Source organism: Mesoplodon bidens (genome assembly GCF_964165515.1).
Source record: "Mesoplodon bidens genome assembly, chromosome: 19".
Classification (NCBI taxonomy): domain Eukaryota; kingdom Metazoa; phylum Chordata; class Mammalia; order Artiodactyla; family Ziphiidae; genus Mesoplodon; species Mesoplodon bidens.
The window spans coordinates 43,655,183-43,680,480 of NC_138179.1; the positions used below are offsets into that span (position 1 = coordinate 43,655,183).

The following is a 25,298-nucleotide window of genomic DNA, read 5'->3' on the forward strand; positions in this document are numbered from 1 at the left end:
CAGATGTGGGGATCAGGGCTGCCCTGCCAGATGGGCCCTCTCCCGCCAGCTTCGTCTTAGCCAGAAGGAGGCCTGTCCCGTCTGGACCTCTGACCCCCTCCAGAGCCTTCTCGGGCCAGCCCTCCCTGCCCCCTCCCTGTGACCTTGGCCCCTCACTTGGCCTTGCCTCAGCCCGCCTCCTCATCAGGGTCCCAGCCTCCAGGGACCCCTCTGTCCTTGCAGGTCCCCTGTAGCAACTGTCCACTGCTGGGCCGGGGGCCTTGGTGCCTTCCTGGGCTGACATTTGCAGCAGGGGTGTGTGTGGGCAGCCCTGGGTCTGACTTGGAGAGGCCTGGTGTCACATCTGGGTGTGGGGCTGGCTTGCATTGTTCCTGTGGCCCCAAGCCCAGTGTCTTAGACACCCCGGGGTGGTGGTGGGGGAGGCGGGGCTTGGAGTGCGCAAGAAGGCAGGGTGCAGAGCCAGGGGCAGGAGGTCTGGGCAGGGATGGCGTAAGGGTTCCCTCCAGCTGAGCTCCCTGGCAGTCAGAGCTGCTGAGTGGGGTGTTCGTGAGAGTTTGGGGGGTCATGCCAGCTTATTCCCAGCTCCAAGCTCTGAGATTCTGATATCTTCTCCATCTTTTGTCCTGCAGCGAGCCCTGGGCCCCAACCCTCCCCAGCCAGCAGGGACTGCTGCCGAGCCCTGCATCTCTGCTCTGTGCGGCCTGAGCCCAGCTCCTCCCTGCGCAGCACGTGCCAGGAGCCCAGGACTGTCCACAACCGCCTGGCTCCTGGGCTAGCTGCCCGCTGCTTTTGTTCCAGAGGTGCCCGTGGCAGCCTGGCACCTTCCCCCGGCTCTGAGCCACTCCTCCCGGCCTGGGAACAGACCGAGGCTGCCAGGCCCAAACCTGGGGTGACTGGGGGTCAGTGTGTGTGCGTGGTGGGCCGACTCTGATGGGATGGAGTGGAACAGGAATCATCCTGTGCCACCCTCAGGCCCCCACCCCAGCCCCCAGCTGTGAGAGGCTGTGGCCTGGCCATTCCCTGAGGGGCCCAGCTTCCAAAGCCACCTTCAGCCCCAGAAAGGGTCTCACTAGGCTCCTCCCAGCAAAGCCCAGGGTGGTCGATCCTGGGAGCTGCACTTTGATGCACAGCCTGGACACCCACGGGTTCTGACCACTGAGTGTGAGCCTGAGGGGGCTTATGGACAGAAGCTGGAGTGTTTGTCAAGGAACAGGGAGGACATGGGGAGGGGGCTGTTGCAAGGTTACCCACTTCAGATACTAGAGCAGGGGTGGTGGCAAGCGTCCTCCCAACTTGCTGCCAATGCCCCTCCTGTACCCAGGGCAGACATTATTAGTCAATCGCAGCACTTTCTAAACTGCATGTGGATGCAGCCTCAGAATCCTTCTTAATCCAGCATTCTGGGTGGTCACTATCGTTTAGTAGTCTTACGCACCACAGTCGAAACCCATTGGCACCCTGAGTGAAAGGGGTGTCACATGGGAGAGAGCCAGCACCCAGTTAGTGTTGGGCATTGGGTCGGGGCCCCTAGCCTGGCACGTGTGGCAGAATTCAAAATGACAGGAGTGTGCAGGGCCCCAGGAGCAAGGGTGGTTTGCCTAGGTGTCTGCGGGGATCACTGTGGGTAGAGAAAGGATGGGATCTGTCAGGGCTGGCAGGACGTGGGTGGGGGGATGGCGTGGTTTGGTGGGGCTCTATCCAGAGGGGCTTTTGCCTCTGCTGAGCCCTGGAGGGTGGCCCCGACCCAGAGGAGATGGGTAGTTGAGATGGTCCGATCCGGGTTTCCCAGAGCCTGCCCAGTATGGCTGGCTATGTAAAAGGATGGTTCCTGGCCCCAGGAGTTGGGGGCTCAGCCAGTCATGTTGTGGGCAGCTGCCCTTGGGACCTGATGCCAGAACCCCGCCTGCAGCCCCTGGCCTTAACTCAGGGCTCAGTGGTGGGGAGAACTTTCTAGCAACTTGAGCCTCCAGGGGGGTGGCAATGCCTTTGTCAAGGTGGCATGGGGGGCAGGGGGCATCCCTTGCAGAAGGCCTCGCCCTCTTGGGTGTGCGTACAGGGAGCTGGGGCAAGACCCTGGTAGCATGGGGGTGATTAGAGCCCTGTGCGTCAGGCCCCTGGAAGAGTTTGCTAAGCCTTCAGCATCTGCACTGAGTTCTGTGGGCCTGAGGGTAGGGATCTCGAGGGACCCTGTGGTGGGAGGTCACCTGACCCCCCCCACCAGGGATTCTGGTCCTCTGTTGGCTGGCCATGCACCCCTCCCCCAGGACCTGGCCAGGAGCACTCCCACCATAGAGGATGCTGGGGGCGGGGTGCCGGGGCGTCCCAGCAGCCCAAGGACCTGGTCTGTGCTGCCCCTGCCCAGTTCAAGACTGCTTCCACTTCATTGCACCTCATTAGGTGCTGATGGCGTCAACCTTTTGTCCTCCGTTGCCACCTATGTCACAGGATTGGGTTGTCTCCTGGCAACTCAGAGCGTGGGGCCAGGATGGGGGCCATCCTCAGTGAGGTGTTCCCTGAGGCCCAGGGCCTCTCCCCGGAGCTCACCAGGGGCCTCCAGGGCTCCGAGGGCAGCGGGGCCCAGGGATACAGCGTGGGCTCGCGTGTCAGTTGGGGTGATCACAGTAGCCCGACCTCAAGGGGTGTGAGGGCCTGGGAATGACAGGGTTCTGGACCACACCACCCCTGAAAGAGTACTGGGTAGAGGAACTCTGACACCCATCCCCTGCTCCCTGAGCCCTCTCCAGAGCCCCGCACTACAACCACGTTCTCCTCTGCAGAAGCCCCTTCGAGAACCAGGCATCCCCTAGGCTGGACGCAGTGGCCCTGGCTTCTGGCTTCTGGCTTCTGGTTTCAGAACAGCTGCTCTGATTCATGAAAATCATTTTTTATTTTCTTCTTCAGTTCAGAGAGTACAGTCTTGTTGGGAAAAGAAAGGGTCCCTTCTGTGGCTGGGCTGGAAGGACTTCTCCCCTTCCTCCCTCTCTGCCCCCCACCCCAGATACCCGGGCCTCTTTCCTCACACTCGCCCCGGCCGCCCCACTCAGCCCTGGCCCATGCCCCCTCTGCTGCTGCTTCCGTCTCCCCCAGCTGCTTCCTCCTTCCTCCCTGAACCTTAATTCCCCCTCTGGGGTCCCAGAGGGTGGGGCTTCAGGCAGGCTGGAGATGGGGGAAGGGCCCCTGGTAGATTTCTGTCCCCTCATCCCTGGCCACCATCTCAGGGTCAGAAGTGGAAGGACGTGCATGGCCATCGCCCTCCCACTGCCCCCAAAGGGTGTGGCAGGAAGGAGCCCACCACTTGGTCAGCTGAATGCCTGCTCCCCGGAGGGCGGGTGGGCGGGAGGCCCAGACCTCCCGAGGGGTCATGGGGGTCTGTGCCTGGGAAACGGCGTCTGGGAAGGAGGAATTTACAGACTTCTGTTTACCAAAACGAGGCCCCGTAAAACATTTAACAGCAGCCAATTAAAGGGGGACAGCTGTGGTGGTTTAACCACTCCCCATACTACACACACAGGCCTCTGCCCCCCTGCCCCGGCCCGCCCCCACCCCCCGTCCGGCTCTCGGCTTTTGTCAAGTCTTCCAGGAGCTGAGTTTAATCTAGGGAACATCTGCTCCAGATGTGTCTCTGCACACAAGCCAGGCCAGTTGGCCAGGCTCTCCGAACTCAGCCGTGCCCTCGCAGGAGGGGGCTGCAGGGGGACAGGCCTGGGGGGCGGTGGGCACCTTCCCTGAGTCCTCAGATGGGCCTGGGATGTGAGCCCCCAGTGGGGAGACGTCTTGGGACTTCTCAGAGCTTTCACAACGTGCGTGCTGGTGGAGAGCCTCCGAATGGGCCGTGTTTTGCATGGAGCACCTCTTGGGGATAGTGTTCTACAGCTTGACCTCAGACCCCCTGGGCTACAGAACATGACTCTGCGTCATTAGGGCTGAACGGTGGCTACTGCTGAGGGGGCTGCCAGGATCAGGGTGCAGGGTGCGCCATTTGGACTGGGGGCTTTGATCCTGGGGCATCCCAGGGTGTCCCTGTTGGATGCCTGCCCATTTCCCATTCTGAGTGATACTCCTGGGGCTCCTCGTCCATCTCTACCTCTGAGCTGGGTTCCACAGCCCCACCCATGCTGGCATAGCTGCCCCTCAGCCTCAGACCTGCCAAGGGGCCTCTGGGCCCCCCATACTCACGGTGAGCTCCAGGGCTGCCCCCCATGCCCCCCCCACAGATGCCCCCAGCGCTGAGACAGAGCCGACCTTCACTTTCCATCTCAACAGCTGCAGCAACATGGCAGGCTGGCCTCCAGCCTCTGAGGGCCTGGGGGCCTGGAGGTCTGTGCTACGGCTCTGAGCCTCCCCTTCTGGAAAGGTGTTTGTCTCGTGTATTCTGTGGAGTGGAGCGGAGCGTGCGGCCACGAGTTGCCACAAGGAGTTCCACTGAAACAGCAAAGGGCTTCTATCCTAAAAGGAGTTTGGGAAACAGTTACTGCGCAGGTTCACACGGAGCTCCCTGGCTCAGACTCGCCCGTAACTTCAACACGACGCACTGAGTGGGGCGCTGGCACCCCTGCTCCCCAGGCGTGGGGCTCGCAGCTCCCTTGTTTCATGGCACAGTTGTGACCTTGTTCAAACACTTGCCCTGCGACCTGCGCCTTCCCCTCGGGGACTGATGCCTCAGGGCCCTGCTCCAGCCCCTCCATCTCCCTGTCCCTGAGGCCACTGCTCCCTGGGGAGACCCCGTGAGTCCTACTCCCTCGTCAAAGCCCAGGAGCCCCAGAAGTCAGGTGGGAAGCCGCTCCCAGCAGCCAGTCACTCTTGGGACAATCATGGGGTCCCCAAGACAAACTCTTCTGGGACTCATTTTCCATGGGGAAAATGTTCAGAGCATTAGCTCAAAGTGTGAGTTGTGGAGTAAGACAGCGTCCTGCCCACCCCAGCCCAGCTGACTCAGCCATCCCAGCTGCAGGCCCTCCACCCACCCCTGACCCCTCACTGCTGGGCCTGGTGGGGAAGGACCAGCTGTGAGGAGCCACATTCCAAGTGGCTGGTAGCTCTGGGCATCCAATAGACACACCTCCTCTGGATGTGCCTGGCCAGGATGCCAGCGCCTGGATGGGCCTCCCCGGCCAAGTGTTAGTTCTGTCTGTCTTCATCCCTCCTGGGGGGCAGGGTGTGTGTCCCAGGTGGCCAGAGCGAGGTCCAGGGTGTGGCTGGTGTTCCTGTGTTGGGCAGGGCCAGGCCAGGAGGACAGTCCAGGCCCCTCAGAGGGACAGAGAGAGGAGGCCTGCTTGAGTGACTGGGAAGCTCCAGGGAGGGTCTCAGGCTGGGGGCCAATGCAGGGAACTCTCCTGGGGGTGATGCTGCCATGGCTGGGCACCAGCTCCTTTTGCAGATCTCAGAGCACAGAGGAGGCCCGGCTGGTGGAGAGCCCCATACCTGCGGCCTCCAGCAAGGCAGAAGCCTGTGACACCCAACTAAGTCAGCCCCGGGGTGTGGGTCACTGACCCCAGAGCTGTGCTCACCTGGAGGCTATGGATGGTGCAGGCCCAGGTGGTGTCCAGCCCTGCCCCTCCTGGCCAGAAGCTCAGCCAGGGCTGCAAGGGCCTCTGTCCACTGCGTGTGACCACCGCGTCTCCCTCCTCCCAAGACGCTCTCCAGAGCCCCTTTTGTTGCCCTGCCCCAAAGCTCCCGCACTGCTAAGTGCTGCTGGGTGAGAAATCAAAGGCCCCCTCCTCCATCCTCCACTCTCTCCCCAGCCCATCAGCAATTCAATTTGTGCCACACCGGAGGGATGGTATTAGTCGAGTCAGAGTTAATATGATGTATTGATGGGTTGATTTCCCACCGGCGGGCTACACGCACCAGGCTCCACGGGGCGTCGCTCCCAGGCCGCCCGCCAGCTTCTCGCCTCCCTGGGGTCAGGGTGGGTGCAAGCCTGGGGCCTGGAGGTGCCTCTACAGCTGTCTCCTTGCTTCTCTAGCTCCAGGGTACCCCAGATTTTCAGGGAGTCTGGCATCCACCTTCCTACCCATGAGCCACTTGGATCACCATGGAAACAGCAATGTTCTCTATGGGCAACATCGTTTCTATGGAACCCAAAAAGGCAAGTGCCGGCGTGGGGCCGTGAGGGATCGCGTGGGGCCTGGGGCACAGGTCATCCTGGAGGGGTGGAGGGCAGGGCTGGGGGCTTCTGGGGTGCCAGGTAAAGGTGGCCAGCCTGGGTGAACCCTCACCTCCAGGTCTCAGGCCATGGCAGGGATAGGGGCTGGAGGAGGGTGGGCCTGCTTCTCAGGCCCCTGGAGACTTTGAACTGCGGGGCCCAGGACCACAGCCAAGCAGCAGGTTACATGCCGGGGTCAGGCGAGCTCGCTAAAAACACAGCCATGCTCCCTGAGCTCTCGTGGCTCAGATGGAAGCATCGCAAACAACCGTGGCCCTGAGGGGTGGCACCCAGGTCCCTCAGCACCTGGCCTTTCGCTGTAGCACCCCCTGCCCCACCCCAGCAGCTCAGGGGTCCCAGGGACATCGGGTGGGGGTAGGGAAGGCCCCCAGAAGCCTGTACTTCCTGCCTCACCAAGCTAGGCAACACGAGGCCCAGGACCCACCCCACACCAGGGCCTGAGGCCAAGACAGGGCAGGGGAGGGGTGGCGGCTGCATCAGGGAAGGGGGGCAATAGTGTGCGCCCAGCAGACAGAGGAACGTCTCGTACCCTGTTGGCAGGAGGTGTCGCTGGAGAGGGGATGCTGAGGTTGAGGCTTTGCTGATGAGAAGGTGGGGTTGGTGGAGCCATGGAGAGGGCATTCCATGAAGAGGGCATGCTCACGCCATGCACACACACACACTCACACGTCTGTGTGCAAAGGCCCAGCCTCAAGGAGCCTGTGGGAGATGTAGCCACCTGGAGATGAGACAGGTGTGGGGAGTGGCCTGAGGCCTTGGTGCCCTGTCTCCAGGATTTTTCTTGGTGGGGTGACATCTCATTTGCATTTTATAAAGACCTTCCGGGGGTGGTGCCCAAGAAGCTGGGGCAGAGAGACTTATGGGTTAGTTACTGTGTTTAGATGACAAATAATGGACTTGAATGGGGACTTGGGATCCCACGGGAGACCTGAAATGGGCATGAGGGTCAGGGGGGTCCCAGATAACCCCCCATTTATGGCCCAGGCTGTAGGAGGGCGGCGCACCTGCAGAGGAGCAGTTCAGAGGGGAGGGGTGAGTTCAGCTTCCATGCAGAGGGACTGGGGGACCTGCCTTCCCAGGGGGTGACTGGACATTCATGGTGGGGGGTCAGCGCCAGAGAGGCGGGTTAAGAGGTTGACCCAGGCCAAGGAGAGGGACCACCCGGGTAAGGAGGGTGGATAAGGACAGAAGCAGCTCCGGGGAGCCCAAGGAGCCCCAGGATCAGGGCTCTGAGTGGGGGTAGGCTTCAGGTGGCAGCTAAGCAGGAGAGAATCCTGAAGGGTCTCATGGGAGGAAGGGGACCCCAGAGAGGTGACCCTGCGAGGCAGGTGGGGGGCGGGTCTGTGGCCAGCCCTCCTGCCCTTCCACCGCCTTCCCCAGCCCCTTCTCACAGCCTCCCACTCTGCGACCTCAGCTTGTCTGTGTCCTGGAGCCCATCTTGCATCTTTGTCCAGGCAGGGCAGTGGAGGCTGTGGAAGGCCTTGGCCCAGCCCAGGGCTGGCCAGCTTTGATTGGTGCAAGTAAGACCCTGCCTACAGACAGGGCCAGGAGAGCTCCCCAGCCCCATCAAGGGTATGGACAGACGCTGGACGCTCCCAGGGAACCAAGTCTCCTCGGGGTTGGAGGCCAGGTGCACTGCTGCCCAGAGGACAACCCCCCGCAGGCCTCGGGCTGAGTACCTCAAACTCCCACATCAGCCCCGATGTGTGCTGCTATTTTGACAGTGCTTGTCAGGAGCAAGCAGGTGGTCCCAGCCCCAGAAATCGGACCCAGAGCTAGGGACCCCCTCCAGGGTGTGGGCCACTGGCTTCCAGGAGCACTGGCTGGTGGCCTCTGGCTTTCAGAGTGTTGTGGTAGAGCCCCACCCAAGAACACTTTGGTTTTGGAAATGGAGCTAATTAGGTTTAGCTACACTCTTCCCCCTTGCTTTAATTAGCAGGAAATTGACACGTAAGTTACATGACTCAGGACAGTTTTACAAGTTCCAAATGTTTCTTTTGTTCCCTCTCTGCTCCATGCCATCCAGGGCGCCAGCTGGGTGTAGATGGGGTTGGCCCCCCAGGGTCCCCAGAGACAGGCTTAGGGAGCTATGGGTGTCCCCAGGGCTGGCTGGGGACCCAGGTAGAGAGCAAGGCACCCCAGGTTGAGGGCCCATGCTGGACAGCAAGCCATGGCCCAGCGCAGGGAGCTGGGGGTACACCTACCACCCACCCAAGCTGGATGGGCCCAGAGCTGCAGAGGCATTGAGAGCGCATAGTGGACTAGGTGGGGACGGCCATCTGGGACCATTTTCCTTTCTTTAAATGATCATCCTAGCCCCCCAGCCTGGCTGGGGGCCTCCCAGGGTATTCAGGAGGTAGGTGGGCCGGGTCCTTCACACCCGGCCCCTTCTCAGACACATACCTGCCCTGGGCCTCACTTCCTCCTGGGGGTCTTAGCACTTACAGGGGGCTACTAAATGCTGTCCACTTTGCTGTCCACAGCGCACGGTCGTGCTTGCAGGGGCGTCTCTCAGACAACTCTCCACGTGGCTGGGCATGTAGTGACCACATCACACCACATGCTGTCCACTTAGCCATTCCCCAACTATGAGCCCACAGCCTCCGTAGCTTTTAAGGTTCTGACGGCTGTTTGTAAAGACCCAACCAGTTTACACTCCCCCAGCATCGTGTGGGATTGGGTGAGATGCCCGTGGCCCCAGACCTCACCCCATGGCTCTGGTCAGGGCACACTGCCACCCGCTCCTGGCTTCCCTTCACTAATCTCCACGGGTACAGCTGGGCACAAGGGCTGGGCTCTTTGCAGCTCACGTCTCCTAGGGGCTGAACATAAGTCAGAACCTCTGGGGCACGGGGAGTCAGTGTTTAATGGGGACAGAGCTTCAGATTGGGACGATGAAGAATTCTGGAGATGGACAGCGGTGAAACTGCATCACACGAGTGTACTAATTACCACTGAACGGCACACTTAAAAATGGTTAAAGTGGTGATGTTTACGTCCCGTGTATTTTACAGTTATAAACCTTCCTCAGAAAGTACCAGTGGGTCGGTGTCAGCTGGCAGTGGGGAGGCACCTGGCAGTGTCCTGGGGGCACTGAGCCCTCCAGCCCCTGCCCCGGGCTTCCCGGTGACCTCAGCTCACTTGGCACACAGATAACTTCTACCTGCGCAACCTGCCGCCCCAGCCCACGCTCCTGCCCGCCAACCACAACTTCCCCAGCGTGGCCCGGGCCGCCCCCGGCCACCCCATCGGCTCCTGCAGCCGCGACCGGGGCGAGGCCGGCCACCTGCAGAAGGGCGCCAAGGAGTTCGACCGCTTCCTCATGGGCAAAGAGAAAGCCGGCAAGGCGGCCGAGGGCAAGGAGCGGCCGGCGGTGGAGGAGGACGTCGTCAGGGGGCGGCACAAGCTGGTGCTGCCCGTACCAGGGGACTCGCACTGCAAGGAGGGTGGCGTGGCCCGGGGTGCCTGCGAGGGCCGCCCCAAGCACCTGGCCTCCTGCCTTCTCAACACCAAGGTGCTCGACGGTGAGCTGGGCAGGTCCACGCTGGCCAGCTGCGCGGGGGGTGTGCTGGGGCGGCCGGGTGTGGGCGTGCCGGCCTCTGGACGCTGCACCAAGGAGGCAGCCGGCCCCGTGGAGCCTGGGCCAGCCTTCGGCGAGTGCCTGGAGCGGAGGCAGGTGCTGCACCACGCCGTGCCCTACACGGTGCCGTCTGGCCTGCCTGCCGGGCCGCCCCCACCCCTCAGCACAGCCGCCGGCTCCTTCCCCTGCCTGCAGCTGCATGGGGGCCCGGATGGGCTCTGCCCCCTGCAGGACAAAGTCCTCCGGGACCCGAAGGCCAGCGGGCCCACCTTCGTGCCTTCCGTGGGACACCTGGCCGACAAGAGCCGCCCATTGCAGGTGGCCGAGGCCTGTGCCGTGGCGGGTGAGGGCAAGGACCGGCACCTGGATGGGGCTGCAGGGCCTGACCGTGCTGCGCTTTATGGGGTCTCCTATGCCCACCTGAAGGCCGAGGGCAAGGGCGAGCGGCGGCCCGGGAGCTTCGAGGCGGCCCTCAACCCCCGGCTGAAGGGCCTGGAGTACCTGGACGGCGCAGGCCCCGAGGCCCCCTTCCCGGGGCTCCCCAAAGCAGGTCTGGACAAAAGCGGCTACTTTGAGTTACCCGCCTCCTCACAGGACTGTGCCCGGCCAAGTCACCAGGACCCGTTGGGCGGGAAAGTCACCCAGGCCTGCTGCACTTTAGACAAGACTGCCAGCAAGGAGACCCCTGTGGGCACCCCCGGGGCCCAGAAGGTGGCTCGCATCCGGCATCAGCAGCACTTGGTGGCCCCCGAGGTAGAGCCAGGGGGCAGCGGGGCCGAGGCCAAGCGCAAGTCTCTGGAGCTGGCGTCTCTGGGCTACGGCGGGCCGCCCCCGCCCCCGTGGAGTGTCCAGTCGGGCCAGGGGGCCACCGTGGCCATGAGCGAGGAGTGCAAGGCTGGCGCCTACCTGGACCCCTTTGGCGGCACCCTGCAGCAGGCCGCCCTCCTGCCTCAGGACCTGCCCGCCCCACCTGACGAGGTCTCGGCCATGAAGAACCTGCTCAAGTACAGCAACCAAGCACTGGTCGTTGGCCAGAAGGTGCCCTTCGTGGGCCTGGGGGGCCTGAAGGCCAGCTGTGCCCAGCAGGACGGGAAGTTCCCAGCCTCCAAGGGCACGGGCCAGGCCCCCGGCGACATGGAAAGGCCCGACTGTGCCCGAAGCCGAGAGCACGATGCTCCGCATGGCGATGGGGAGGTGCGGCAGCCGCCTGTGGGCATTGCGGTGGCCTTGGCCCGGCAGAAGGACACGGTGAGCCGGGCGGAGTCAGCCTACAGTGCCAACACAGGGCGGCAGGGCCGGGCAGCCCCCGCCTTCAAAGGTATGGCCCCTCCACAGAGAGGGAGGCGTGGGGCCGTGTTGCTGACCTGCCCTCATCCGTGCACCTGAGGCTCTCAGGGCTCAGGTGCGCCCATCACCTCCCCATGTCTCCAGGCCCTCCCAGGGCTGCCCTGCCCTGCCCCGCCCCTTCCCTGTGAGGGCCACGGGGCAGGAGACCTTCTCTTAGTTCGTCAGCCCCCCAGCTCGAAGTAGGGTTCCTGCTTGCTTTAGCTGCTGGCTCCCTGGCCGCCCCAACCCTCGCCCCTTTCTACCATCTCTAACCTGTGCAGCTGGCAGTGGACCCCGCTCCACCCACGCTCTGGACCTGGAGGCCGAGGAGGAAAGGGTGCGCCTGTGTGAGGACCGCCTGGGGCTCGCTGGCCGTGAGCTGCTGCTGCAGTAAGAACCGGGCTGCAGCCTTCGGGGTGGGGTCCGGGCCATGCCTCTGGGCTCACCCGATAGTGCCGTGTGGGATTAAGTGGCCGCTGTGTCAGGTTTTGTGGCTTGTCTCAGGCACAGCTGTGCACCCACCCCAGGCTTTGCTGGGGTTTCTGTCCCTGTTGGAGGGAGTTCTGCTAACTCCCCCTCTGCTGGGGGACCGCTGCTGGGACAGATACCTCTGGCGCTGAGCGTGACCCCGAGGGGTGAGGTGGAGGAGCTGGGCCAGGGGTGGCAGCTGTGCTGAGCCCCCACCCATCCCCCGTGACGTACAGGGACAACAAGGACCTCGTGGAGTTCGCCCGGATCCACCCGTCAAGCGGCTGCCCTGGAGACCTGGCCCCCCATCTCATGATCGCCGGGGGCTCCTCCCTGCAGAGCAGCCAGCTGGGCGGGGACCCAGCCCCCCATCCCCACCCTGCCCACCCCCCCTGGCTGCCCCGCACCCGCAGCCCCTCCTTGTGGATGGGGGGACATTCCTACGGTCAGTGCTCTGAGGGCAGGTAGGGGTGCATGGAGCAGGACAAGAGTCCTGGCCGGGCGCGGTGGTCATTGCTGGCCTGGGGCTGACAGCCCTCAGCCTGGAGCCCTGCTTCCTGCCCCGCACTGCCTGACCTCAGTACCCTGTCTCCCCAGGCCTCGGGCACCCTGCCCTGCACCAGAACCTGCCCCCCGGCTTCCCTGCGTCCGTGCCTGGCACCATGCCCCCCGTCTTCCCCCTCTCCCAGGACGCCCCCACACAGCTCGTCATCCTGCCTTCTGAACCCACGCCCCACGCAGCCCCCCATGCGCTTGGTAAGGGCCTCCCGGGCCAGGCTGTTTGCATGTGCGGTTGTCAGAAGTGGATCTGAGGAAGGGAGCAGCCCCCCACGGGGGTTGGGGAAGGGACAGGGAGGCAGGCACCCGGTCAGAGCCCGGGAGGCAGGTGCGAGGCGGTCGAGCGGGAGGTGAGGGCTGACAGAGGCCAGCTCGGTGGCTGGGATGTAGCCCAGCGCCCTGTCCCCGCCGGGGCTGACGAGCCCTTTGGCCCGGCCCACAGCTGATGTCATGGACCAGGCTTCACTGTGGCCCCCCATGTATGGGGGCCGGGGCCCTGCCTCCCACATGCAGCACCCAGGCCAGCTCCCTGTCTACTCGCGGTCCCAGTTCCTACGGCAGCAGGAGCTCTACGCCCAGCAGCAGCAGCAGCAGCAGCAGCAGCGGCAGCAGCGGGCCACTCAGGCTCTGGAGCTGCAGCGGGCCACCCAATTCCAGGTACCTGCCCCCTCGGCCACACCCAGCTGGGACCCAGGGCACTGCTGGCTGCCTCTCTGCTGCAACCTGGCCTGGCCCAGGAGTCCCCACTGCACACTCCCCCCACCCCTGCCCCACACTGATGTGATGTCCTGAGCAGGGGGCCCAGCCGGACTGAGCCTCTGCCCCAACCCAACAGCAGAAGCCTGAGGACCACCACCTGGAGCTGGAGGCGCCCACCCAGGAGAAGGCCTTGAAGTCCACCCACAAGCCAGTTGCCTTAACCCCCACGGCCAAGGGCACCCCCTCACCCGCCACCGCAGGCCCTGCCAAGCTATCACCCTGCTGCCACTCTCCCGCCCCGAAGCCCCCGGCCAGCTGCCCTACACCACCGCCGCATCCCGGCGCCCCGTGCACTTTATCCGTCTGCCCCACCGGCAGCCCCGGGCCAGGCTCCAAGCTGCCCAGCGCCGAGGAGAAGAGTGGGGAGGGCCAGCGGCCCGGAGCCGACCTCAAGACATTGGAACCAGGTGAGAGCGGGCGGCACTGGGCTGGCCTCGGCCTGCCCCCTTCCACTCAGGCCTGTCACCTGTCTGATGGGCAGAGCTGAATGGGGGGCAGGGCTGCCTGGCTTGGCACCTTCAGGGGTGCCCTCACCGACCCAGTCCCGCCAATAGGGCCTGGGGCAAGGTCGCCTGTCCCCTTGCTCTTTCTCTTCCTTCTTCTCCACAGTCCTTCTGGGGGACCCATAGGGAAGGCACTCAGGGCCCCCGCCCCTGGCAGATGGGGCAGGATGAAGGTCAGGCCCAGCCGGCTGGCACTGGAGCCTTGTGGATAAGGAAGCGCCTGGCCTGCCGGGGACAGTGGCAGGACCCCAGGGCCGCAGCCACGAAGCTGGGCAAGGGAGCTCATCCTCACTGTCAGGGCCCCAAATGCCACCACTTGGGCCCAAGGCAAGGAGAGGCAGCCTGTGGTGGAGGGTCCAGGCCCAGCCTCGGCCTCTGCAGCCGCCCTCCCACCCTCCGCCCCCCAGCTCCTCCACAGCTATTTGACTCTTGCTGAATTAGGCTGAGAGTGTACACGGGAAGCCCGTGTGGCGAACATAAAATTCGTCCCAGTTCCAGAAGAAGGAGGCTGAAGCCATCCGAGGTTGTTGGGTTTTTTTTTTTTTAGTTTTTTTCCTTTTTTTTTTTTCTTTTATTGTAGTTAATGGGGCATAATGCCTCCGACAGGCTGCCAGCTCGTTCTGGTTCAGGGAAAGCCCTGATTCAAGTATCTTGTTTTAAAATCCCCCTTTTCTGGTTAGCCACACCACACATACCAGAGATGGCCTCCAGGGACCGCCATGGACCCCACCCCCACCCCGAGGCAGTGGCAGGAGCTGAGGAGCGCGCAGCTGTCCTGGCCAAGGAGGAGGGCCTGGGGGCTTCCCCTCCTGCACCCGGTGCTCCCCTGCTGCCCCCCTCAACATACCACGTCCCCATTCCTGCCTCACACGTTTCACAGGCAGACGGTTGGCTGGGGACCGTCCCCGCCAGGTGTGGGTCTGAGGTGTTTGAGGTCACCCTCACCCCCAGCTGCTCCCTCCTGACAGCGCCCTCTTTTGCAGACCTGCCTCCCGGATACACGTGCCCTGCGGCCGGCTCGGGCTTCTCCCTGCCCCGCATTGTGCACTCATCTGACCTCTCGGACCCCGAAACTATGCAAACCGCCCCGCCAGGGGCCCAGCCTGAGCTGGCCAGGACGTTCCCACCCGGGGAGCTGGGCCCACACAGCCCCCAGAACCTGGAGGAGCCTGGGCTGCCCTCAGGGGCCAGGGAGGCCACCCAGGACCTTGCCGCACACCCCCACCCTGCTGAGCGGGGACCCCCGGGGAAGGCAGCGGACCCCAGCCCACTGGAGGGGCTGCGAGAACTGCGGTGCGGGGCCCTCCTCGAGGGAGGGGGCCCTGAGGCCACTGGCCAGGCTGATTCTACTCAGGGAGGGGCCCAAGAGGAGAGGACCATAGAGGAGGGGCGGGAGGAGGGAGAGCAGGGGCCCTCGTTGGGGGCCAGCCCCCAGGCCATGGAGCAGCAAGCAAGGAGCCTGGGTGCCCTGGATCAGGCCAAGCCGGGCAAGCAGCAGGCCCCTGCAGAAGCAGAGGCGGAGGAGGCGGCCAAGTTCAAGGAGGCCGAGCTGGAGGAGGAGGAGGAGGAGGAGGACCGGGGGTTGACTCCCGACAACAGCCAGCCGCCCAGGGAGCTGCCGGGTCTGGACGCCCTGGTGGCAGCCACCGTCAACCTGGGGGATCTGCCCGCTGTCAGCCCACTGGACCCTCAGCCCCCCACTGACCCTGGGCCACCCAGCACTGCTCCCCTGCCCCGTAGCTCAGGGATTCATGGCATTGCCCTGCTCAGCGAGCTGGCCGACCTGGAAATCCAGCAGCAGAGGACTGAGCCAGACCTGCAAGGTAAGCCCCATCCCTCCGGAGCCCCAGGAGCTGGACCCTTGGGCATAGGCTCAGGGTCAGCCGGCCAGTGGCCTTCAGCCCTGCTACGTTGTCCCCACAATGTGGCCCCTTGTCAGGAAACCAGGCAGGTGTGCCCACGTGGTGTTACCCCCAACCCTGGCTGCAGGATGAGCCATGGGGTAGGGCCTCAGGGCCAGGACTGCACCCTGACGATGGTGTCAGAAAGGTGGCTGTGGATATTCACGATGCCCTGAAGGGGCTTGAGGGTGTCTCCAGTTTACACACAAGGATGCCAAGGCCCACGGGGGTGGGGGTGGGGGGGGTCAGGTCACTAAACTACGGCCTCACAGCCAGGAAGCGGATAGGAAAGATGGCGCTCTCACTATAAGCTTTCACCTCCTTGGGTTCTGCAGCTTCCAAACCTAGCCTGCACGGGGCCCAGCTCAGGACGTGGCAGCCCTCGCCTCCCAGGCCCTGGGGAGGTGGCACCCCCCCACGTCCCCCTCAGCCTCACTAGGCCTTGGGGCTGACCTGTGGGACAAGATGCTCCTGGGCTCCCTGCACCCTGCCCAAGGTCCCCAGGGTGCCAGCCCAGGGCTGGTGCCGCCCTGACTCGGACCAGAGCCCAAGGGCCAGGTGTTTCCTTAGGCCTCTCTAGCACTTAGGTCCCCCACAGGGACCCCTCCCAGGCCCTCCCTGCTGGAACCCCTCGGGGGGTGGGGGGAGCACCCCCAGCCAGGCTTTGCGCCCTGTTGATATTTATAGAAAGAACCCAACGAAGTCCTCAGCTGGCCCACTCGTTTTCCCACCGCGTGAAGCTCTCCACTGCCCACTGCCAGCCGCCAGCACCTCTTGTGCTGCGTGGAGATATGGGAAGGTTCTTGTAAAGTTAATTTCCCTGAAGGTCTCTGTGTCACTCCTCTCTTGTCTGACCAGAGGGGCCACCACTGTGCTAAAGAGAGTAAGCCGGGGAGCCCTTGCCGGTCAGGAACCCTGGGAGGGCCTCGCTTGGAGCTGTAGCATGAGGCGGGGCTGCCCCAGTCAGGGCCTTGCTGCCCAGAGCCACCGTGTGAGTGTGGCTGGCGTGAGGGTGCACTGAGTGGGATGCCGGGCGCCGTGTGTGTGGCCACCGGTCTGTGCATGTGAATGCCTACTGGACCCGTGCCCATTCATTGAATGGATGCTCACGTGTAGACCACGTGTGTCCCATTGTGGGTATTGCAGCTGCCAGCCCAGACCAGGCCCTGCTGCCACTGCTGGGTCTCCACCCCACCCTTCCCTTCTGGAACCTTCAAACCTCCCCTCCCCTCCTGTTTCTCCCAAGACCCCCGCCCTCCCCTCTTGGAGCCCTCAGGCCTTCACCCTCCCCTCCTGCTGCTCCCAGGCCCCCACCCTCCCTCTGTCCCAGTTAATTGGCCCGTCTGCGCAGCCTCTCAGCTCTAGAGCTGTTCCCTACAAGCTCAGTGACTGCTTTGCCTGAAATTACTTAGAAAATCAGCTCATTTTCTGAGCAAAAGGCAGGACTCACAGAGAGAGAAGGCGGGAGAAGACCATCTCGGGAACAGGCCACGGTACAGAGGGGAGAGGGGTAAAGATCCAGAGGGACATTGGGGCTTCCTGCCCCTTCCTCCCAGAGGAGACCCGCTGAAGTACCTCCCAGGCTAGGCAGAGCTGGTGAAAGGCCAGGTGGCGGCCCCTGAGAAGTGGGGGTGAGGAGGTAACCAGGTTCTGAAAGGTGACACGGCCCCCAACTCCCGTAGCCGGGCCAAGTGGAGCTGGTGTTCGGGTCCCGGGCTCTTTGCTCCCAGGCTGGGGCCAGCCCCACCCTCACTGATGTGGTCATCCAGAGCCTTCACACCCCCCACCAGTAGGACTTGGCCGCAGGGCCCTGGCTTATCCCCCACCTGGGCTCAAGTCCAGGGAGCTCAGTGGGCAGGCTGCCCAGCCCGCGGACCTCCGTCACAGGGGGGCAGGGACTCAGGCCCCAGATGGAGCCCTGGGGTGGGAGGGAGTCGGACACTTCTCTGGCCATTCACTTGGCTGGCGTGGATGGTAGGGCCTGCCTGCAAGGGCCCATCCTCAAGACACCCAAAATGCCCCACTCTGCATTTGGAGGGGCCACTGGGGGGCATGGTGCCCACTGGGCTTCCCATCCACCCTGGAATTTTGGGAAGGCCAGGCCCTGTCCCTTCCGGAGTATGGTTGCCCCTTGTTCCTGAGTGACCCACCTGGTTTAGGTGAGTCAAGATCCCAGACCCACCTTTTGAACTGCCCTGCTGACCTGCACCCCTCCTCCCACCTTCTCCTGGCCCCGACAGCTTCTACCGGCCTGGCTGGTTGGGCGAAGTCCAAGCCTTGGCCCTCTTCTGTGCCTGTGGAGCCCTCAATCTGCCTGGACAGCCCGGCCCTACGTCTCTCCCGGGACAGGGATTACAGACCCCGGAGGCCTGGGGGTGGGGCTGTTATTGTCTGCCACACAGCTCCCTGAACCAGAGAGCAAGGCAGGTTGTTGTTTGGAGGCCAGAGAAGAGCCCAGCAGCACCTCCACCCCTGCCATCTCCCCGAGCCCACCATCCCCTCGCAGAGCTCACCCTGCAGGACTTTGCAGTCTCAGCAGGCTTAGCCTGAGGAGTGGGGGCCGGTGGGGGGGCTTCAGGGAGGAACAGAGGGGCTTCCTAGCAGTCACAGTGACCCCAAGAGACGAGGAGACCCTGTGGAACTTTTAGCTGAAATGGGGCTTGCAGATATCCCTGCCCCAGCTGGAGGTGGGAGGAGAAAGCCCCCTCAGCACCTCCCCCACCTTCCCAGGGCACCTTTGACCCAGCAACCCACCTCTGGCCTTGACCCAGCTCTGCGTACAGAGGGTTGAACTTCCGGTGTCCACCTGTGCTTTGTCCCATTACTGAGGGTGGGTGGGCACTTCCCCTTTTGTAGTTACTAAGTATTTCATGGGGATGGACTTTGAAATGGTGTGATATCCCTTCCTCTTCAAACATTGGATTCATTTATCTATATCAGTGTGACTTGTGGATTTTTATTCACTTCAATCCGTTATAATTTGTCACTGTCACTATTTAATTTTGGTGATTGAATTGTCTCAGATTTGGCCCCTTCAGCTGGATCATCCTCTGAGAACTTCCTGTGTTCCCAGCTCACCCCGAACCTCCCAGTCCCTGGAATCAGCCATTTCTCCAAGGAGCCCAGTTCCTTTCCTCAGAGAATTTTAGAAGCCAAGTTCAGGGTGCTAGGTGTGCTCGTTGCTACTGGGGTGTTGCTGCTCTCAGGCCTTCTCAGAGGGCAGAGCTGGCTGTGTGTTCTAGAAATCACGACTGCCCACTGACACCTCCAGCTCTAGGCACCCTGTCTGACCCCACAGGGCTCATCCTGGCTGGTTCCTTCCCCAGCTGTAGCTCCTCGTAGGATCAGCCCACCTGTGCATGCCCAACCCCCATTTCTGCCACCACCCTCTCCCCGTGGTTGCACTCAGTCCCAAGTCTCCACTCCAGGCCTATCCCCTGGATGGACACTGCCCTCCACTGGCTCGGCTCTGACGCTGCACTGGGCCATCCCTCCCCACCCACTACCGCTATGACACTCCAGGTTTTCATGGATCTGGAAGAGGGCAAAAATGCAAGGCAGCTTCTGTTAAGAGCATAACAAGCCACATGCCCAAATGGTTCGGGCACTGTCCTGAGGACGTGTGCCATCCCAACTGGCCTGGCCCACAGTAACCAAGGGTGACATCTCTCCCACCCAGAGCGGAGGCAAGTGCTAGGTGCCCATCTCATTGTTCCGGGCCGTCTCACTCTGCATGTCTCAGGGAGTCCGGCTGCCTCCGGGCGTCTGGGGGTGGGAGGGGGGGTACATGGGGAGGAGGGAGTAGTGTGGGCTGTGCTGAGCTGCAGGCTGACATCAAGAGCCTCTTGCACACACACTGACCCTCGTGTCCCCCGCAGAGGAGGAGGATATGCTAGCCTTCAACCTGCAGCGCCTGGCCACGCTGGCCTCAGCCTGGTCCCTGGTAGAGGCTGCTGGCCTGGACGGCCCCGCCTCCTTGGCCCAGCCCCCCACTGCCGACTCCTGCAGGGCACCCACGCTCACCCCCCGTATGCAGATCCTGCAGCGCAAGGACACCTGGACACCCAAGACCAAGCCTGTGAGTGGGGGGCCCTGGTCGCCTCCACTGCCCAGTGCCGTGACCTGGGGGAGGCCTCAAGTGTCCAGACTGGCCAGCTACCCACCCCATCTTGGTCCCCTAGCTGGGCTCACCAGGCTCCTGTGCCCCTGCCTACTAGGTATGCTCACTGAAGGCTGCCATCGACCGGCTGGACACGCAGGAGGTAGAGATGCGCGTGCAGCTGGCGGAGTTGCAGAGGCGCTACAAGGAGAAGCAGCGGGAACTGGCCCGGCTGCAGCGCAGGCATGACCATGAGTATGGCCCAGGCTGGCAGTGGGGTGGGGAGGGCTGGAACATGGCTTGGGGAGACACCCCCAGTTCAGGCACTGGGGCAGATGTGGGCACAGCCCAGCCCAGGGCCACCGCCTTGTGGGCAGAGGTCAACCTGTGTGTACTGAGCTGAGTTGGGCCAGAAGTGGGGGCCTGGGAGGGTCCCCAGAGGTAGTGGAAGGTTGAGGCGTTCACTCAGCAGAGAAACCAAGGGAGAGTGGGGGGGTGGAAGAACCACCCAACAGAGACTGGTGCAAGGCAGAGGCCGGTCCTCATGATAGGGGGACAAAGGGTGAGAATAGTGGTGTCTGAGCCGGGGCTGGGAGGCCGGGGCAGGATTGGGGCGTGGGAGGGTGGAGGGAACGCCTAAAGTTGCCGTAGCAGCGTGGAGAGCTCACCTGACCGGAGTGTGCAGGACGGCTGGAACTGGGAAGCAGGGATGGTGGGGGCAGCGGGGACGCTGGCTCAGCCTTGCCCTCTGTTTGGGGACCAGGCTCCCGCCAAATCTTGGGAGGGCCCGCCCCCCGCCACAGCCCTCAAGGGCATTGCCCTCTCCTGGACCCCTGTCAGGGAGCCAGGACAGGCGTCAGCCTCTGACCGCCCCTCCTGTGGCTCCCAGGAGAGACGAGAGCTCGCGGAGCCCCGCCAGGCGAGGGCCCGGCCGGCCACGGAAGCGCAAATACTCCAGCTTGCTGCCTACCCTGCGACCCAGCGAAGGCAAGAAAGTCAAGTGAGTCTTGCATGCGTGGGCCCCGTGGGGTGCCTGGGGCCGGAGGTTACTCATTGGCGCTGGGCTGGCCCAGGTGCCCTTGAGGCCCGGGCAGTGGGGGCTGGGCTCCTCTCTGGCTTCCGTGGCCTCTGGGCCTCCCTCACAGCTTTTCCTGAAGACCCAGAACCCCGGGCCAGCCGCGGTGGGGAGCGTCTGGGGCACTGAGCCCGTAGCAGACAAGCCCCCCCCACCCCGGGCCTGGGGCGTGGCCACACCAGCTCCACGCACCTGGCCGTGGCCGGCCGGGGCCGTGGCATCTCTCCTGCCAGGCCCCGGCCCCAGCCCGGCCCCACGAGTGCGAGGCGGCGTTGCGTAAAAGCCTCTTTATCTGCACCGTATAGAGTCGTTGGTCACGCTGCGGTGCTGTGCACGGCTGTCGGCGCGCGGTTATTATCCATTACCCGCCCGGCGCAGTCATTGGCGCACTCCCGGGCCTGGTATAATTGTCCTTCTCGGCTACAAATTGCCTCTCCCGGCAGGCCCATTTGCATAAATCCTCAAGCTCCTCCAAACACGATTGGCGCGGCGTGTGCGCACTGCATCAATCCTGATGATTTGGTAATAATAGTTAAATCGGCACTAAATGGTTCCTTCAATTAAGACAGAGGCAAAAAATTAATCTCAGGGCTTTATGTCACAAAACATTAGCAAACGCGGAGAAGGTTACAGGGAGGGGAGTTCGCGTAGGCTGCTGTGGGCGGGGAGGGGATGCACCATATGGCTGGGGGGCCGCCCCAGGCTGTCCCTCCGCCCTGCCCAGGTGTCACCCGGCGGGGGCTCCAGGGGCCTCCCTTTGAGGACCAGCCGGAACTGTAGGGGCTGCTGGCTAAGACCAGGGCCTGGCAGGGGGCCCTGTTGGGGAGCTCCCGGCAAAGCTGCGCCATGCTTTGCTCGAGCCTGCCTGGCGCCAAGCCCCTGCCTGACCCTGGAAGCCCCATCCTGGTGCTTGCATTGTGGCCACTTTCTCCACTGACCTGAGAAAACAGGCCCTGGCTAGACTGGGAAGGAAACCAAGGCCAGGGCCCTCCCTTCCTAAGGATCGGGGTTCCCTCCCACCCTCTCCCCATCTCAGGCTCCTACCCACTCTCCATCCCTCTGTGGGGCCCCTGCCCTTCAGTAGCTGCTGACAGTTGGGCCCAGGCAGGAAGTGGGAGGGCCAAGGCCCGGGGGCCAAGCATGGTTCCGGGCCAGCTTCCTGCCTGGCCTCTCTGGGCAGGAAGGTAAAAGTTGACGTCTGGCCGCACAAGGCCAGGGCCAGGCCAGGGCCCTCAGCCTCCATCTGTGACTCATTTGCATTAATGCTATGTGGGTAAGGGAGGGAGTAGGTGAGAGGCCCAGCCCCCAGCCCCTGTCTGGCAAAGGACAGGCAGCCAAGCTCCCAGCCTCACACCTGTGGGACACAGGGAAACAGGCTCAGAGTCAGGAGCTTCCAGGGCCCCATCTGGGAGCTGGGTGGGGAGTGCAGAGTTTCTCCTTTGAGACGGAGAATTGAGGGCAGGGGACAAAGCTCTGAGGGGTCTGAGCCCAGCACTGGGGGTCCCTGGGGGCTAGGAGGCAGAGCCTGGGCACGAGTTCCTCTGGCTGCTGTCCCCCACATCCTCTTCCTGGCAGTGGCAAAGATGCTTGGGGTGGATCCCTTTCTCAGGGGCCTCTCCTGATGCCCTCTTTGTTCCTAACTGCGGTAGCTGCTGGCCTTTGCACTCACTAAGTGACCTTGGTGAGTGCAAAGGCCAACATGATCCCACCCCAGCCTTGCAGAGAGGCACAATTTAAAGATCCCCATTTTCCAGGTAGATAGACTGAGGCCACATCCCAGGTCACACAGTGACCCAGCTGGCCACAGAGCCCTGGCTCCTGAGCACTGGGCTGCCCCTCCCCAGTCAGTGGGCAGAGGGGGCTAGCTAGGTAGCGGGTGCCGGGGGGCTCAGCACTGGCTTGGCCCCCCTGGCCTCCCAGCAGCTCTGTGTGCTTAGAGGAGACTGGCCCAGGGGCACAGCCTTGGCTGGGAAAGAAGCAGGGCCCTTACAGGGGCAAGTAGGTCTCCCAGACATGCAGCTGCACCACACGACCCACCGCGGTGCCCTGGCTGCCGCCACAGGGACTGTCTTGGGGACAAGGCCCAGGTGCCCAGGTGTGACCTGCGCCCCCCCGTGCTCTCAGGGCAGTGCGGTCCAGCCTGAGCCTGCTGTGCACCGAGCTGCGGGGCGGCGATGATGAGCCCTCAAAGAAGCGAGGCCGGCTGGAGAAGGGCGCCTACGTGGGCCTGCAACCCGCATGTGCGGTGAGTCCCACAGCAGCCTCACCCTCAAGCCCGGGTGCAGGATGTCAGATGGACAGGACAGGGGGCAGGCGGTAGACCAGCCCCAGGCCAAACACTGCTACCCCGCCCTGCCCCGTGCCACCATCCAGCTGGGGCCCCACTGCTCAGATGAGCAGACAGGGTCCAGTGAGCTTCATGTGCCTCACACAGAGGCGAGCCTCTGAAGCCGCAGGTAGGACCCGGGGCTGGTTATGCTCCATGACACCTCCCCTCCCTCTGCTCACTCCAGCGGGAGGAAAGGAACACACAGTTATCATAGGTCACAGGAAGACTTTTCGGGAGGGAGGGCCCACGATGTCCACCAGGTCAGGTGCATACCTGGTGTAGTAGGTGGACCAAGGGCACTGCCCTTCCCTTGGGACAGGCTTCCCCAGGGGTGCCAGCACCCCATTCCTTCTCAGTGCAGTGGGTGCCTCCCACCCCTCACCTATTCTAGGGTCCTGGGAGGGACAGGTGAGAGGTGGGTCTGAGTCTGTTGTCACTTTTCCTGTCCCTCCCAGAGCAGGAGGCTGGTCCTTCTCTCTAGGACATGACAAACACTGGGGCCCTTGGCCTCCCTCTGCCAAGCTGAGTAGGCTGGGCCATCCGGGGAGGCTGTGAAATGGGGGACAGGACAGGCACAAGTTTAGGCTCCAGTGGGCAGGCCCTGTGCCCCGGAGCCATACTCCCTCTCAGGCATTTTGGAGGCCAAGGCCAGCAAAGTGCCACTTTCCAAGCCCAGCACTGGCAGAGGGGAGGCCGAAGGTCGCAGGGCCGTGGCTCAGGGTGGGGGACCCGGTGACTGCAGCCTCCACCTGCCCATTTACAGGAGAAGGTTCGGTGCAAGAAGAGCAGTGGTCAGGGCGACCTGGCATCTGCAGTGGCCCACAAGGTAGCCCAGCTGAAGCCGAAGGTCAAGAGCAAGGGGCTGCCCACCAGCCTCGGCCCCTTCCGGCGGAAGGAGGCGACCCCAGGGGGTCGCATCCGGAAGAAGCTGTCAGGAGCCAAGAGCGCCAAGGTGTCTGGGGCAGCCCGGCACCCACAGCCGGATGGTGGCGTTGCTGGCAGGGAGACACCTAAGTTCCCAGCCCAGCCGGCAGCGGCCGCAACACATGAGGCAGGCAAGTTGTTGGTCTGAGCAGCACAGCCAGGACCTCCACGGTCACTGGAGGCTGGGGGAGCGGGTGGGCGGGAGCTGGGACAGCCATCAGAGCCTGGTCAGGCTCATTGCGTATGCCGGACAGGGGAGAACCTCTCAACTGGCCCAGGATGGGTTCTCCATGCCCCACCCCCACACGGGGGGCCACAGGGAGAAGAGAGGCTGCTGGATGCATCCTGGAAAGAGGGGCTAAAAATAGCCCTTCTGCCTGCTCCAGCCTGCCTTCCTGCAGTGTCCGGCCGGGTGACCTGGAGGGGTTATCTGGCCCCCAGCAAACACACATGTCCAGAAACAGTAGCCTGGAAAAATAGATGCTTCCTCCCTGCCAGCCCCTGCCCCCTCCCCCAGGTCCCGCCTGAGAAAGAACAAAGGGAGGGAAGAGGAAGCAGGAAACAGGAGGGCATCTGGCAGGGGGACGAGGGAGGGGAAGGGGCTGCCCTGGGGAAGGGGATCCCCAGCCCTGCAAGGTGGGTGCTCCACTGCCCAGCGCATAAGAAAGGAAAACAGGCAGAAAAAGGGAGGTCAGAGAGGCAGCCCCTTCTCCTTTCTGATCCAAACACCCTCACCTGGACACCTGGCCCAGGTGCCTGCCCTCGAAGCAGCCCCGGGATGGCAATGGCGGGCTCCACTCAGCCCCCAACACATATCCATACATGCGAATGATCCGCTCCCCCGACCCCACCCCAAAATGGCACTGCTCTGATGCCAGATCACCTGGACCACCCGCCTCTCCCCAGGCAGCGGCTCGGACAGTGAAAACTGTGAGGGTCTGTTGGAAACAGAGGCACCCCCCAAGGAGCCCGGGCTGGCACTGCACGCTGGGGCCCGCGTGGCCGTGCTGGGGCCCTCACCCTCCTCCGTGGTCAAGATGGAGGCCAACCAGAAGGCCAAGAAGAAGAAGGAGAGGCAGGGCTTGCTAGGTACCCAGGGGGTGAGGGCGGGCTGGGGCAGGCCTGGCCGATGAGGGCCCCAGCAGGCAGCTGGGGCTCCTGCGACGGCTTCCCTCCCTCCCTCCCCAGGGGCCTGCCGCCTGTCCAGCCCTGAGAGTGAGGTCAAGGTCAAGAGGAGGACGGTGAAGGCCAAGGTGGGCAGCAAGCTGGAGCAGGCCCCGGGGCGCAGGCCCCCAGGTGGGCCCAGCAAGAAGAAAGCCAAGGGCAAGGCCAAGGGCAGCCTGCGGGCAGAGCCGGGGGCCACACCCGGCAGGGAAGCCCTCTGTAGCCCCACCCGGGCCTTCACCTGCCACGAGGAGGGCAGCAGGCTGGCCAGTGAGCGCCTCAAGAGAGCCACGCGCAAGAGCACGGTGCTCCAGCCAGGGCTGCGGGTGAGGGCCAGTGGGCACCCCAGGGTCCTGGGCCCGGCAGGGTGGGTGCCAGATGTGAAAGGCCTTCGGGGACATTTACTCCACTCTTTTCCTCTACTTGCTACACCAAGTCACGCTCTG

General features: G+C 63.5%; 1 protein-coding gene across 4 annotated transcripts in view; it reads left to right on the plus strand.

Annotated features, from left to right (window-relative positions):
• BAHCC1 (BAH domain and coiled-coil containing 1) overlaps window positions 1–25,298 on the plus strand; it is a 56,198-nt gene that overhangs the window by 23,977 nt on the left and 6,923 nt on the right. For 3 of the 4 annotated variants that reach the window (XM_081219696.1, XM_081219697.1, XM_081219698.1), the window contains exons 3-17: window positions 5,966–6,088; window positions 9,319–11,064; window positions 11,354–11,462; window positions 11,777–11,985; window positions 12,138–12,296; window positions 12,541–12,755; window positions 12,934–13,264; window positions 14,344–15,183; window positions 19,140–19,339; window positions 19,479–19,615; window positions 20,250–20,360; window positions 22,560–22,680; window positions 23,528–23,823; window positions 24,599–24,777; window positions 24,877–25,178. In XM_081219696.1, coding sequence (XP_081075822.1) covers window positions 5,966–6,088; window positions 9,319–11,064; window positions 11,354–11,462; window positions 11,777–11,985; window positions 12,138–12,296; window positions 12,541–12,755; window positions 12,934–13,264; window positions 14,344–15,183; window positions 19,140–19,339; window positions 19,479–19,615; window positions 20,250–20,360; window positions 22,560–22,680; window positions 23,528–23,823; window positions 24,599–24,777; window positions 24,877–25,178 — 5,078 coding nt within the window. The remainder of the gene's footprint in view (window positions 1–5,965; window positions 6,089–9,318; window positions 11,065–11,353; window positions 11,463–11,776; window positions 11,986–12,137; window positions 12,297–12,540; window positions 12,756–12,933; window positions 13,265–14,343; window positions 15,184–19,139; window positions 19,340–19,478; window positions 19,616–20,249; window positions 20,361–22,559; window positions 22,681–23,527; window positions 23,824–24,598; window positions 24,778–24,876; window positions 25,179–25,298) is intronic. The other variant, XM_081219699.1, reaches the window with a different exon arrangement.